The 15,332-nt window shown below is 37.8% G+C and overlaps 1 protein-coding gene across 4 annotated transcripts in view; it reads left to right on the forward strand.

Annotated features, from left to right (window-relative positions):
• nrp1a (neuropilin 1a) overlaps positions 1–14,419 on the forward strand; it is a 68,794-nt gene extending 54,375 nt beyond the window's left edge. Inside the window, exons 11-18 of one of the 4 annotated variants that reach the window (XM_079601758.1) lie at positions 402–546; positions 4,579–4,668; positions 5,800–5,856; positions 8,318–8,461; positions 8,547–8,824; positions 9,939–10,035; positions 10,794–10,847; positions 13,129–14,419. In XM_079601758.1, coding sequence (XP_079457884.1) covers positions 402–546; positions 4,579–4,668; positions 5,800–5,856; positions 8,318–8,461; positions 8,547–8,824; positions 9,939–10,035; positions 10,794–10,847; positions 13,129–13,415 — 1,152 coding nt within the window. In that variant the 3' untranslated portion in view covers positions 13,416–14,419. Of the gene's footprint in view, positions 1–401; positions 547–4,578; positions 4,690–5,799; positions 5,857–8,317; positions 8,462–8,546; positions 8,825–9,938; positions 10,036–10,793; positions 10,848–13,128 lie in introns of all 4 variants that reach the window. The other 3 variants (XM_079601757.1, XM_079601759.1, XM_079601756.1) reach the window with 3 other exon arrangements.
• Positions 14,420–15,332: the final 913 nt, after the last annotated feature.

Raw genomic sequence — 15,332 nt, forward strand, 5'->3', positions numbered from 1 at the left:
TCCTCTTTTTTTTCTGTCTGTCTCCTGTGGTACCTTGTGTCTGGGTTGTAAGACTTCAGAAGTGTGAAGTCAAAGGCGGATGCTTTTGAAAAGCTGAGCATCCTGCTGTCGTAGACTGCAGTTTTAGCCCGCAGCCTTTATTTTTTGAGCTAGCTCAGCCGTACGATGTCAGAAATAAAGTTGAAGACTTTCTTTTCTCTAGTGCTTTGTTGCATTAGACATATAGCAGTTCCCAAGTTAAGAAAGGTGTGAGATGTGAGCTTGTTCTCTTTCATTAATTCTCTGCTTTCCCTGTCAGACTACTTTTAATAAAACTTTCCCCTTTATCTTTTAAAAAGGGAGTTCTCTTTCTCTGCTTGACTGCTAACTATTGCCTTGGACTTTGTCATTGTTCTTGGCAGATTTTTGAGGGGAATTTGAACTATGACACACCAGCATTGAGGACGGTGGAGCCTATATTGACACGCTTTGTTAGGGTGTACCCAGACAGAGCCACTCCTGCTGGGATGGGACTTAGACTGGAACTCCTGGGCTGTGAAATGGAAGGTAGGTTGAAAACTCATTCTCTCTCTCACACACACACACACACACACCACTGCTGAGGAGTACACAAGTAGTGACACTACTAACGTAAGTAAATTTTTCAGTCACATAACTGTTGCTCCGCTGTTTTCAAGGTAGTGTAACTTTAGCCAAGTGTAGCAAGTTAATTATTCGTAACTAGCTTTTTTCCAAAACCATATTGTCGCAAATTGGTTGTTCTACCACGTTAGTTAATGATGTCACGCAGGCGGCGGAGTAATTCATAATTGCTATAAATGACGGACATTACATCTGAGGACTAAATGCTAATTTTTCTCAGTTATTTTGATTTATTTCCAGATTCAATCATAGGCTCGTTCTTATACGTACTGGAGCACGAACGCATCTTCAAAAACAGCGCTTTAAATCTCTTGACAAACCAAAACACGTAAATGACATTTGTATGTATTCTAAATAAAAGGTTGTTCTGAATGTCAGCTTAATTATTTTGCTCAAGATAAGGATTTTTAAGTCATGCAAACAAGAAACTCTGCTTCTGACCACAGGACGAGAGCTGTCGTTCCAACCACACAATTTTGCAATGCTGTTTGTTGGAACTATGGTTTCGGGAAACACTTGTTACACTATGATGATAGCGACGTAACTTACGCCATAGTTGGCTAACAATGCTTTTGGGAAACGCACCTCTGGTTGACAAGATGATTCACTTATTAATTTGCGTCCATGACCAGAAGATAACTTCACTTTGCTAATACCTTATACAGGTGAAACTCGAAAAATGTAAATATCGTGCAAAAGCTCATTTATTTCAGTAATTCACCTTAAAAGGTGAAACTAATATATTATATAGACTCATTACATGCAAAGTGAGATATTCCGAGCCTTTATTTGTTATAATTTTGATGATTATGGCTTACAGCTTATGAAAACTTTTTCACAATATTTACATTTTTCGAGTTTCCTGTACTCTGCTGAGAAATGATTTTGTATACGCACTATTGTAGCTAGCTACTTTTAGCTCGACTAGCTTAACTAACGGCAATAATGGGTAGCTTTATATGTAGCATTTTCCAAGTAAAGTCCTCAACAGTGATTCATACACATGATGGACAGACCCGCTGCACTCCGAAGACATATTGTCTAAAGCAAGTGAACAAAAGACAAACAAAGTGATAGAGTCCTCAAGTGTGTGGTCATATAGTACAGATGCCATTTCATTAAATTTGGACTTATCCACTCAGGAGAACAGGGTATGGCTTAGCTTTCCTCATAATTACTTGTCCCGGCGTTGCGGCGCATCAAAGGATGTCTCCTACCCAGAAAAGCAGGGGCCTGTGACACTCCTAAATAACAGGACTCCTCACAGCTGGAGATAATCTTTGGTCCACCTGCCTTGAAGGATTACGGAACGGTCCTTGATGTCTTTCCCTCTGTCTTTCTTTCTGAATTAGTTTAGCTCAGATGGGGGGGGGGGGGGTATGTGTGTGTTTTCTGTTGAGGCAGCGTTAAGTGGATTTACATATTGGATTTCCGAGAGACTGTGAGACTTGCTTGTGTAAGCCACAGCATCCCATCGGGAGCTTTAGTCAGATGATAATGCTTGTTTTCACTTTAGCACAGTCTGTATATTTCTCTATCTTAGCTAAAACTCTCACAATCAAACAAGCGACCCCTTACATACACGTGCACACTCCTAACAGCGGGGCGCCGAGTCCTAGCAGGAGTGTGTGATCAACAATGCAGTCCAGAGCCAGCATGATGACCTCTCCGCGACCCCTCGGCTTTAGAGACTCTCTTTAAAATGCCCTCGGTTCACCCGCTTACAGCTTACACTACAGCTCCCGTTTCCCCCTCTCCCGCACGGCTCATTTTTTCCCCTCCTTCCATCCCGGGAAAGCCCTACAGGCTTATGGGCAGCTCATTACAAGCTGAGAGTAAACACAGGGCTTAAGGCAGATGTAGGCAAAGGCCACATCCAAAGGGGCACGGGCCGCCATAATGAGAGGACACAGCCGTCTCAGGCCCAGGGTGGAGCGTAACATCCCCAACCCTGCAGCCTAAACCAGTCACGCACAGGACTGTATCAAAGGGCTGCAGACTTGGAAAGACTACAGAAAGAGCATCATCATTAAGATGATTTGTGGATAGGGGACGCAGTTGATCCGTGGTCCGTACGGACCAGGCCCCACGGTTCGGCACACATGTGATTCGCGTTAACCAAGTTTATAATTTGGACGTGTTTTGTCTTGCCAATTTACACATCCAAACAATTTTAAACGTGGAAGAAGAGGCGAAAATCCGGACTTGCGCAGAGAGAGAGATAGTTTCAGATAGCGCTTGAACACCGAATTGATTCCTCTTTCGAGTTTCCTTGCCCTTGAATGGACACAAACACACACAATTCGCTTTTGGTTAAGCCACACCCTAGAATGTAGATTGACCAATCACAGCGCAGCCAAGAACGAGCTCCCACAGAGGGTCCGACACTTTTTCACAGCGCTCCATTGACTTTAACACAGGCGTCTCATATTGTTGGTCTCGGCAGGCTATTACCGTCGTAGTTTTATCAGAAATACGGTTAAACGTTGTGCCTGGGGCGTTTGTAGCACAGATACGCGTTTCCCAGAGAGGTTGGAGGGGGGTGTCCGTTTTTTTCCCTTCCCAAAACCGAAGTCAAATCCTGACAAGTGTCGTCTTTGGATTAAACTGTGTGGACGTCCTCAGTCAGCGAAACCCCTCAAAGATCAACACGCACACTTTTGCACACCAAAACATCACCTTGTCAGCTAACGTTAACGTTACCTAGCATACCGGTTGTTGATACGCTAGCACACGCTGCTAATAAATACAACGTTATACTCGCATAGTCCGTTTGCTTTGTAATAACGATTATAGAAGTGAATAGAGACCCAGCTTTGCATGAACAGTGTTGCTCCTGATATTGTGAGTCCCAGTCTCCGTCTCCATTAGGATATAATGCGGAGGTTCATTTTTTGACTGTGACCGTTATGCTTTTGCCTCTATTTGGATGCCTTGTTGTTGCTTGCGTTTCACCGGTATGTCTTGAATAAAGCCTTCGAACGCATATTGCAGCCCCTTTTGCCTACTTCTATCGGACACTTTATTTGCTGCTTTATAAAAGTTTGATAAAATTTCAGCAGGAAGAGCGTCACAGCATAAGCCATGTTGATACCAGATGAAGTTGACGGACGTAGCAACAGTAACTAAGGGGGGCGGGGCTTAGCCAAAGGTGAATTATGTCAAATACACGTCTAAATACCCGTCTCGGCAAGTATTCTCTCGGTTATGTCATAAGTAATCAGTTGAGAAAGAAACCGGATTTTTGTCAGTTTTTTTGGTCCGTGAATTTGTTCTTAAATTGACAGCAGCCTAATATTCCTACTGTTGTCTGTGTCATAAATGTTAATAAAACAACAAAATACAGCTTTAACAAAGATGAAACCATTAAATTCTACAGTGAACAAATTGTGTTATTTTACATTTAGGCTTAACTATTAGTTTATGTACCTGAATACTACTGTTAGACTTTGTAACTTTGTTATTTAGTATTCATCTCTGCTTGTAATTTGTGTATTTGTTCTTATTTTATTCCTGACTGTTCACTTGTGTTTAATAATGTTTTAACTTTATCAGTTAGGCTAGTAGTTTTTGATGTTGTATCGAAGAACTTCAAGTGAGCTTTAAGTAATAAATGAAAAGCAAAGTTCCCCCCCCCCCTCCCCCCCATATATATATATATATATATATATATAAATATTTTTTTAAAAGTATATATATATAACATATATATATAAAAAAAAAAAATTTGGGGCTGATCCAAGAAATGATCCAATCCGTGGCTAAAAAACGTAAATGATCCGAACCGTGAATTTTGTGATCCGTTGCACCACAATTTGTAACCTACAAAAAAATACCATGGTTGCACATGTGCATTCAGTAATCACTTCACTGATAGGCCATGGTTTTTGGGACTTGTCGCTTCATTGCGTGACACTTGTGTCTCTCTCTCCGCAGTGCCCACAGTGCCTCCTACTACCCCCGCTTCCTCCACCACGCCGTCCGACGAGTGCGATGACGACCAGGCAAACTGCCATAGTGGAACAGGTGATGACTACGACCAGACAGGTGCTAACACTCGCCTGCAGAGACTGCACCCTTACTTACTGCATCTTGCTCCGTCTGCTCTGCTAACCTCACTAGACTAACTGTCCCTAATGCTTCTGCAAACACCAGCCGCTCTTCTGCACTAAACACTCCTCACACCAGCGAACCCAATCATCACTGCCCCCATAACCACACTTACCACACTACTCATGCTAGAAATTAAGTATACGGTGCATGGTATGCAAATTTTCTGTATGCATCTCATATTGAAATAAAGTACTACATTTGCCAAATGTGCTCCACTTGACCTTCCATTTCATTATAAAAGCCAGACAGTGATGAATGAACGGCGAGCGATATCAAATGCAATCTCAACGTCTACTTTGTGACTTCATGGTCTGCCAAAAGTTAGGGTTTTTTAATACAAAATTGGATTAAAAATGCAAATTTACTGCATTTATTTATGAGATGTCCCACAATGCCGCATTCTACAGTTTAAATGCTTCATTATCCTTGAATACTACATAGTGCTGCTTCATATTAGTTTAAAAACAGATGCATTTTAGTACATACTAAAGTCATGTACACATACAGTAACAACAATTAATGATACTAAATGTACTGTTTGCTTACTGTTTTACATAATATTGAGGAATTAGTATGCAATATACAGTATATAGGAAGTTATTATTCCACTCCATTTCATAACTCATACCGTTTCTCATAAAATAAAAAGTTGTTTGTACCAGTACCTCACAGTGTGTAGTATACAGTCCATTCAACACAGCCATACCCTGCACTTCTAAATCTTCTTCTTGCTAAAACTAACACTGGATTTAATATTCTGCCTCTAATCTCCTGTGTGTTCACATCAGTGCAGTCTCCCAGAGTGTGTGTTGCACAGAATTACACTCCCCTCTGGTAAATGCTAAAAGTAAAGGTTCCACGTGAAGAAAAATGTATTTGCATGTCTCATCTGGCAAAAGCACATTTTTAAAAAATGCTAAGCAAACACAAAGAGGGGAATTAGCACAGTCAGATCCGTTCCTCCTGATAATGCCCGAATAAAACATTACCCAGTGTCTCGCTTTAACTTTTCATCTAATGGCCTTCACTGTGCTCACACTACAGGTGGACCCACTGCGCCAGAGACGACCACAGAGATGAGCACCATTCCAGGTGAGAAAGGTACTTGTCTTATAATACTTCCCTTCTTTGTGCGCTCGCTATCTGTAATTTCTTTAATCATCCTGGATTGTGCTAATGCAAACTCTCTTAAAGGTGCGGCGTGCCATTTTTGACACTATAAGAAAACCGATCATTGGTCACTTCAATGAATATTTTAAACACTATTTAAAATAAGTGTGTATTGTATGTGGTCCAGCATGAGTTTGAGGTGGAATTATCTGTTTGTGTGAACAAAAAAAAAAGGGATTAATTTACCTTATTTGACTTCTAAACATTTTGGGAAATTACAGAAATTACACACTGCACCTTTAAGAACGAATTTTCTTATTGTATGTTTTTTTTGTGTTGTGTTTGGTTGTTTAGGCTATTTGATTATAAGTGAGATGAGTATGTAATCTTGTTTGTGAAGTGTTCTCGTGGAAATCTATAAAGAGCCCCTTTGATTCGCTCATTCAGCATAATGACTGATTAGCCATTCAAGACTGCTCACTAATGGGCAACTGAGAAATGCCCCTTAACTGACCTTGCCTAATTAGCCAGTGTGTGTGTGTGTGTGTGTGTGTGTGTGTGTGTGTGTGTGTGTGTGTGTGTGTGTGTGTGTGTGTGTGTGTGTGTGTGTGTGTGTGTGTGTGTGTGTGTGGGGGTGTGGCCCTGTCTGAGCTTCATCACAACATCAAAACAACTGGATAGAATGAAGGTTCTAATAAGTGTGTGTGTGTGTGTGTGTGTGTGTGTGTGTGTGTGTGTGTGTGTGTGTGTGTGTGTGTGTGTGTGTGTGTGTGTGTGTGTGTGTGTGTGTGTGTGTGTGTGTGTGTGTGTGTGTGTGTGTGTGTGTGTGTGTGTGATTCTGTAGGCTACATGTATTTGACTGCACCTATAGTATTTATGTCTCTGTAAATCACTTCTTTTAAGTGGACTTAAATAAATAGTTCAAATGTGTGTGTGGTCCTGGTTGGTCACCATTGAGTAGACTCGTGCGCTTTCTATTATTGGATGTGGTTTATTTGCTATGACAAGCATTCAAAGCTGGTAGAAGGTTCTGGACTGCGGTGAAACGTATCCTCGCTCGGTCCTCCACTGCGACAGACACAATCCGTTTAAAGATGGAAAAGAAGAAATAACTTTTAATTGGAAACTGGCATTTTCTGCAGCGGCAGCGGCTGCGTGCCTGAGCTGCGGCTTTTAATGGGAAATTCTTTCCTCCGCATTCAGTGAGCAAATACCCTCCGAAACTCGCCGAGAATCCTGCCGTTATTAAACGAGGCTTTATTAAACTGTCTAGAAGAAGCGCTGAGGATCTGCAGACACCGGTGCAGCCGACATACTAGACCCGCTTCTGCTCCTCTGTTCATCTCAATCTCTCTCTCTCTCTCTCTCTCTCTCTCTCCTCTCTCTCTCTCTCTCTCTATCTCCCCCCCCCCTCTCTCTCTCTATCCCTCTCTCTCTCTCTCTCTCTCTCCCTCTCTCTCTATCCCTCTTTCTCCCTCTCTCTCTATCCCTCTCTCTCTCTCCCTCTCTCTCTCTCTCTCTCACTCAATCTAACATCGTTAAATCCCTCCCTCGTTTTTTTTTTCATGTCAATCTCGATTTCAAAGCTTTATTGTTTTGTATGGTCTGTCTCTCTCAGATCTAGCTATATTTGGTGTATAAATGTGGATTTGGCTTAGGCATAAAAGAAGTTTGAATGGATTTGGAGATGCTCATGCTGCATAAATGTTGGGAGTTTCTTATTGTAAAATAACTCTCTATTGCCATCAAGTGGACAATATAAAAAACATTCTGTTGTGGAGTCGAACCAAACACACACTGGTGTTTCAAAACATTATAATGTTATTATATAGCACACAACCGTTCAATATTTTTAACAATGATTTCATAAGATTTTATTTAAAATAAATTTCTATTCAACAAAGAATCCTGAAAATTTAAATGTATGACGGTTTCCTCAAAAATATGAAGCTGTTTTCAACACCGATATAATAATCATAAATGTTTTTTAAGCATCAGATCATCATATTATACTGATTTCTGAAGGATCATGTGACACTGAAGACTGGACTAATGATGCTTTAATTTATCAGGAATAAATTACACTTTACTTTATATTCAGAAAACAGTTACTTTATAATATTTCCCAGTTTTTACTGTATTTATGATCAAATAAATGCAGCTTTGGTGAGCAGAAGAAACTCACCAAACCCTAACTGTACATGAATTTGATCATATTTATTCATATATTATATTTCAGAATAGTAAAATATATGAATATAATTATAATAATAGTATAATTTATTAATTATAATAAATATAAATAATAATAATAATTATGAAATATATTATAGCAAATTCTGTTAAAAAAATAGACAGTTTGCATGTAACTGGTTTGCTAATATAAAAAAAGTGCATAATAATAATAATAATCTCCTCTTGTGTGTGTGTGTGTGTGTGTGTGTGTGTGTAGCGTTCCTGTGGTTTGCCTGTGACTTCGGCTGGGCCAGTGATCCCTCATTCTGCGGCTGGATGTCGGAGGACAGTGGTTTCCGGTGGCAGATCCAGTCCAGCGGCACCCCGACCCTAAACACCGGTCCAAACATGGACCACACAGGTAAGAGAAGAAACCAACGCATAGATCTTCCAGCAGAGAGTGTGAATCACACACACACACACACACACGTCTCCTTCTGCCTCAGGTGGCTCGGGGAACTTCATCTACACACTGGCGACGGGAGCTCAGGAGACAGAAGTGGCTCGGCTGGTGAGTCCGTCGGTGTCGGGACAGGCCTCGGACCTGTGCTTGTCGTTCTGGTACCACATGTTCGGGTCGCACATCGGCACGCTCCACATTAAACAGCGGCGAGAGACGAGCCAGGGCTCAGCGGACGTCCTGCTCTGGACCGTCAGTGGACATCAAGGCAACCGCTGGAGAGAGGGCCGTGTGCTGGTTCCCCACTCCAGCAAACCCTACCAGGTATTCAACCGTGAACTCCTGCCGCACTTTATATAACCAGGGCTGGACGTTAAAGGGATAGTGCACTTCAAAATGATACTTCTGTCATCATATACTCGCCCTCAAGTTGTTTCAAACCTGTATGCATTTCTTTCTTCTGCTGAACACAAAGGAAGATATTGTGTAGAATGTCAGTAACCAAACATAGTAGGAAAAAAAAAAATACTATGGAAGTCAATGGGAAGTCAATATCCTTTCTGATATTTTAGTATAATTTCAGTATAAATTTTTTTGTATAAATATATATATAATAATAATGTAAGTGCAATGCAGTGTTGTCAAAAATTTTGACAACACTGCATTGCACTTACATTATTATTATATATATATTTATTTTTAAAATATATTGTAGACTTTTAAAAGGGCATCTGAAATAATAAACTAAGTGCAATGCAGTGTTGTCAAAAATATACTGAAATCATCTCTCTCATCTCTCCGACAGCGAGTTACACACAAACCCGCCTCTCCTCACTCATTTATTATGAATATTATTGTTGTTACAGGGCTTGAGTTTCGGCGTGGGATTGCACATATTGCACATCATTTTACTCAGATTTTGAGCTCGGACCCAAAGCACACGCACATAAAGCCGCCTCTCAGAACTAAATTGAGTTATTTTTCGCTGCTTATTGCGCTTAATCAGTCAAATACACACTAAATAATGTCAAAATGCCAGTCTCAGCGAGTATTCATGTACACAGTCAGTTATGTTTTAAGTGAATGTAAACAGTTGAGAAAGTGTAACAGTGTAATGGATCTGTGCGTCAGGTCTTAAAGTGACAGCAGCCTAATATTCCTACTGCCAAATTATGAGATAGTATTAAAAATATTTATATTCTCCATGGTATTGATGTCAAAATTAGGCCAGTGAAAATGCTGAGTGGCTAGTAACTTTGGGAAAGCATTAGCCACAGTGGCTGGAAAGCAAAAAAAAATTAAGTCAAGCCCTGTTTGTCATTAGCGAATGTGAACGATTGCTGTTGTTATTTGTTGCTCCAAACCTGTACACTGTTATTTACACTGATTACATTTGAAACGTATTTAAAATACAATTTTGTTTTTTTCTATATTTCAGGTGATAATTGAAAGCGTAGTGGAGAGGAAAAGTTGGGGAGACATTGCCGTGGATGACATCAAAATCTTAGACAATCTGAACATGGCCGACTGCAAGGGTGAGTCCATACTGTGTCCGTACATGTACTTACTATAGTAATAACAGTAAATTATGCATAATTACAGTGCATGCAACTAACCCTCATTCCCCCCTATAGTAAAGTGCATGTAGTTTATTATTATTATTATTATTATTATTATTATTACTCAGTACTTAAATGTGTAAACACTCTAACAAAGGCATCTTAAAATAAAGTGTAACCCTAAGCTGACAAATATGTCAAAATCAAATCAAAATGTACTCATATTGTCAATATAAGGCAAAAGAAGTGACAACATGTTAAAATATTGAAATACCAAAATTGTTAAATAAATATATAAAATTCAGTAATTTCAAAAGTTTCAATAATTGAATTTTTTTTTAGGTTTACACTTTATTACAGATTCTTTTAATAATTTTTCTAGTCAATTGTGATTCGTTTTTTTGTTTTATAGTTATCATAATTACTCATAAATAGAAATGTATACCTGATTAAATAATTTAGAACTTGATACAATTATATTTATTTTTTTAAATCCATGGCTTTTTAAGATTTTATTAACTTTTCTAGAAATCACACTTTTAAAATTCCCTCAAAAATCCAGGTTTTCCGAGACAGTGAAACGCTGGTTCTTAAATAAAAATGGCAGTTGTTGAGGGAATGTATTAAAGTAAAAAAAAATATATTTTCCTTACACCTTAATATATTTTAGCTTTTGTAGTTATTATCGTGCAGCTGAGAACCTCTGACTTAGATGTCCTTTTGCCCTTTTGCAGACCCAGATGTCCCAGCAGAGCCGATTCAACCCGAGGACACCTTCAATGAAATCAGTAAGTGTCTTTCTCAAATCTGAGGCACACATGCTGGATAACTGTGGAATGCTGAAGAAGGCATTTATATCACATTGCATTCAACTAAATAAAAAAATGTTATTGAACAACACTGAACCAACCTATGTACATTAATTTAAACCACCAAAACTTTTATTGCTTATATCAGGTTGAAATTACGGAAGCCCTAAACCACAACATAACAAAAAATATACATAAAATAAATATATCTAAAATTACGAGAAGAAATTCTAAATATTGCGAGAATAAAGTCAAATATTGAGAGAATAAAGTTGAAATATTGCGAGAATAAAGTTGAAATATTGCGAGAATAAAGTCAAATATTGAGAGAATAAAGTTGAAATATTGCGAGAATAAAGTCTAAATATTGCGAGAATAAAGTTTAAATATTGCGAGAATAAAGTTTAAATATTGCGAGAATAAAGTCGAAATATTGCGAGAATAAAGTTTAAATATTGCGAGAATAAAGTTTAAATATTGCGAGAATAAAGTCGAAATATTGCGAGAATAAAGTTGAAATATTGCGAGAATAAAGTCTAAATATTGCGAGAATAAAGTTGAATTATTGCAAGAATAAAGTTTAAATATTGTGAGAATAAAGTCTAAATATTGCGTGAATAAAGTCTAAATATTGCGAGAATAAAGTTGAATTATTGCAAGAATAAAGTTTAAATATTGTGAGAATAAAGTCTAAATATTGCGAGAATAAAGTTGAAATATTGTGAGAATAAAGTTTAAATATTGCGAGAATAAAGTTGAAATATTGCGAGAATAGTTTAAATATTACAAGAATAAAGTTTAAATATTGCGAGAATAAAGTCTAAATATTGCGAGAATAAAGTTTAAATATTGTGAGAATAAAGTTTAAATATTGCGAGAATAAAGTTTAAATATTGTGAGAATAGTTTAAATATTACAAGAATAAAGTTTAAATATTGCGAGAATAAAGTTTAAATATTCTGAGAATAAAGTTTAAATATTGTGAGAATAAAGTTTAAATATTGCGAGAATAAAGTTTAAATATTGCAAGAATAAAGTTGAAATATTGCAAGAATAAAGTTGAAATATTGCGAGAATAAAGTTGAAATATTGCGAGAATAAAGTTGAAATATTGCGAGAATAAAGTTGAAATATTGCAAGAATAAAGTTGAAATATTGCGAGAATAAAGTTGAAATATTGCGAGAATAAAGTTGAAATATTGCGAGAATAAAGTTGAAATATTGCGAGAATAAAGTTTAAATATTGTGAGAATAAAGTTTAAATATTGCGAGAATAGTTTAAATATTACAAGAATAAAGTTTAAATATTGCGAGAATAAAGTTTAAATATTGTGAGAATAGTTTAAATATTACAAGAATAAAGTTGAAATATTGCGAGAATAAAGTTGAAATATTGCGAGAATAAAGTTGTAATATTGCGAGAATAAAGTTGAAATATTGCAAGAATAAAGTTGAAATATTGCGAGAATAAAGTTTAAATATTGTGAGAATAAAGTTTAAATATTGTGAGAATAGTTTAAATATTACAAGAATAAAGTTTAAATATTGCGAGAATAAAGTTTAAATATTGCGAGAATAAAGTTGAAATATTGTGAGAATAAAGTCGAAATATTGCGAGAATAAAGTTGAAATATTGCGAGAATAAAGTTGAAATATTGCGAGAATAAAATTGAAATAATGTGAGAATAAAGTCTAAATATTGTGAGAATAAAGTCGAAATATTGTGAGAATAAAGTTGAAATATTGCGAGAATAAAGTTGAAATATTGTGAGAATAAAGTCTAAATATTGTGAGAATAAAGTCGAAATATTGTGAGAATAAAGTTGAAATATTGTGAGAATAAAGTCTAAATATTGTGAGAATAAAGTTGAAATATTGCGAGAATAAAGTTGAAATATTGTGAGAATAAAGTTTAAATATTGTGAGAATAAAGTTGAAATATTGCGAGAATAAAGTTGAAATATTGTGAGAATAAAGTTTAAATATTGTGAGAATAAAGTTGAAATATTGCGAGAATAAAGTTGAAATAGAAAGAACTTCTACAGAAGACTGTATTCTCGTTTTTTTTACTTTATTCTCTAAATGTTTCGACTTTATTCTCGTAATTATTATTTTATTTTATTTTTTACGTTGTGGTTCAGCCCCTAAAGTGACCAATGCAGAAAAATAACAACATACAGACTTTCACTGTTTGCGGTAAAGATTTCAGGTTTGCAGGTTCTCTCAATCAGGCTTTGCTTTAATACCTGTTCTCTTCTAGTTGTGGACATCACAGACTTCCCCGAGATCGTGGAGAACCATGAGATCAGCGGAGCCGGGAACATGCTGAAGACGCTGGACCCCATCCTCATCACCATCATCGCCATGAGCGCGCTGGGAGTGTTCCTCGGCGCCATCTGTGGTGTGGTTCTGTACTGCGCCTGCTCACACAGCGCCATGTCCGACAGGAACTTATCCGCCCTGGAAAACTATAACTTTGAGCTAGTGGACGGTGTCAAGTTAAAGAAGGACAAGCTCAGCTCACAGAACTCGTACTCGGAAGCGTGAGGCGACCAACCAATGAGAGGGAACCTCTCCTCAGGGAGGGCGGGGCTAAAACGGACTGCCGATGCCATCCGATTGGAGGAGGACAAGGCTCTGTGGTTCAGTGAACCAATGGGAGGACGAGGGACTGAGCCGTGCTTTTCTCAGGAGCCGCAGTGAACGGAACCTACCAGTAGGGGGACACTGTGTACAAAACATTGAATTCAAGGATTTTAAAGAAACAAAATAACAAACAAAACGAAAAATAAGAATATGTACAGATGATTGAAACTATTATTTTAATTTTTTAATTTTATTGTTTTGTATTATTTTTAGTTGATCATTTTTACAATCGGATGCTGGTGTTGAGACCAATATATAATAATGTTATAAAGTATTTATCTTTTTTTTTTTCTAGGAGGAAAAAAAAATCATTTATTTTTTATTTTAAACAGATTGTTTTGCGCTTTAAGGAGATGTGTAAAAAAAAAAAAAAAAAAAAAAAAAACAATGAACCATATACGACCAAGGGAAGGTAATTACCCCATGGTAGGGTAAGGATCAAAGGGGGTGGAATATCATCCAGCCCTGATGCATTCTGGGTATGGTTCAGTCAGTGCCTTTGGTACATCTTTTTTGGCCTCCTCAGTTGTTATTTTATTTATTTTTTTGGTGTTTTTTAACCCTTTAGTTCTCAAAAAAAGGCTGTCGGTCGAATCTGCAAAACAAAACCCGGTGAATTCATAAGCGCTTTAATGTTGAAATCCTGCATATTGTACATAAGTTTTAATATATTTTAATGCCCTTTTCAAAGAAACGAGTAAAAGGACAAAAAAAGAAAGCTGCAGTATCCCTTTTTTCTTGGGTTGTATGTTGTAAATACAATCGTCTGACTGTTTTGTGAAAGTGAAACGTGTGCTTTTTTTCCCGTCCTGTTTGGTTATTTTGCTACGCTCCCAAATGCCCTTGTTCAGAACAGATCCAGTGCACATTTCATCACGGGAATCCATCATATCAACGTTATAATCACACACAAAAAAAAAAAAAAAAAACTCATCATTGCCTTGCTTTGTTATGAAGTGAACGGCCCCAAATATCTCATCAAAGTGCTAACCACCGTCCGTCGAGCTTGAAGCAGTCTCTCGTACTGTCACTTTAAGAGTGGTGCTATTATTAAAGGGATAGTTCACTTTGAAATTAAATGTTGGTGTGTTTTAGCTTACCTGAAGTGCATCCAAGATGTAGGTGTCTTTGGCCCCGTTTACACCTACATGGTTATTTTGAAAAACGGAGACATTTCCCTTCGGTTGTGCCCCTCGTTTACACGCAAACTCCGGCCAGAGTGGAGATTTTGGAAAACTCTGTTTGCACGTTTGCATGTAAACTGAGAAAAACTGAGTTTTAGGCAGTCGACGTCACAGTATGCGACAGAACTTGCACTGCGTCAAAAGTGCGACCTATATTTTCGGGATTCTGATTGGCTGACGTGGGCTTGAGCTTCTCGTTACACTGCCACCTATAGGTTTGGCATGCTCTAGACGGCATATACACGGGTTCGTGTAAACGAACACTTTCCTGAAAACGGAGAGGGTGAAATGTCCGTTTATGAAAATAACCGGCCACGTGTAAACGTAGCCTTTGTCTCCGCAGTAGTTTCAATTTTGATATTTTTAGGTCAAACCGTTCTTGTCTGTCAGTCATATAATGCAGGTGTATAGGCACTGTCTCTAATAGCATACAGAGAAAAGTCCAAATTAAAAAGTTCCCCATCGTAAGTGCACATTGATGGCCTAAGACACGAAACAAGCCGTTTGTGTGATAAAACGAACAGTATTTATATAGTTTTTACCTCTTTAAGTCCAAGTGATCTGTTTACTTAGTCTGCGTAAGCGCCGTAGAGCGCCGGAAGTGGTCTCCCGGATGAGTTCGCGCGAGCTTACG

Source organism: Phoxinus phoxinus, assembly GCF_949152265.1.
Source record: "Phoxinus phoxinus genome assembly, chromosome: 24".
In the NCBI taxonomy this organism is placed as follows: domain Eukaryota; kingdom Metazoa; phylum Chordata; class Actinopteri; order Cypriniformes; family Leuciscidae; genus Phoxinus; species Phoxinus phoxinus.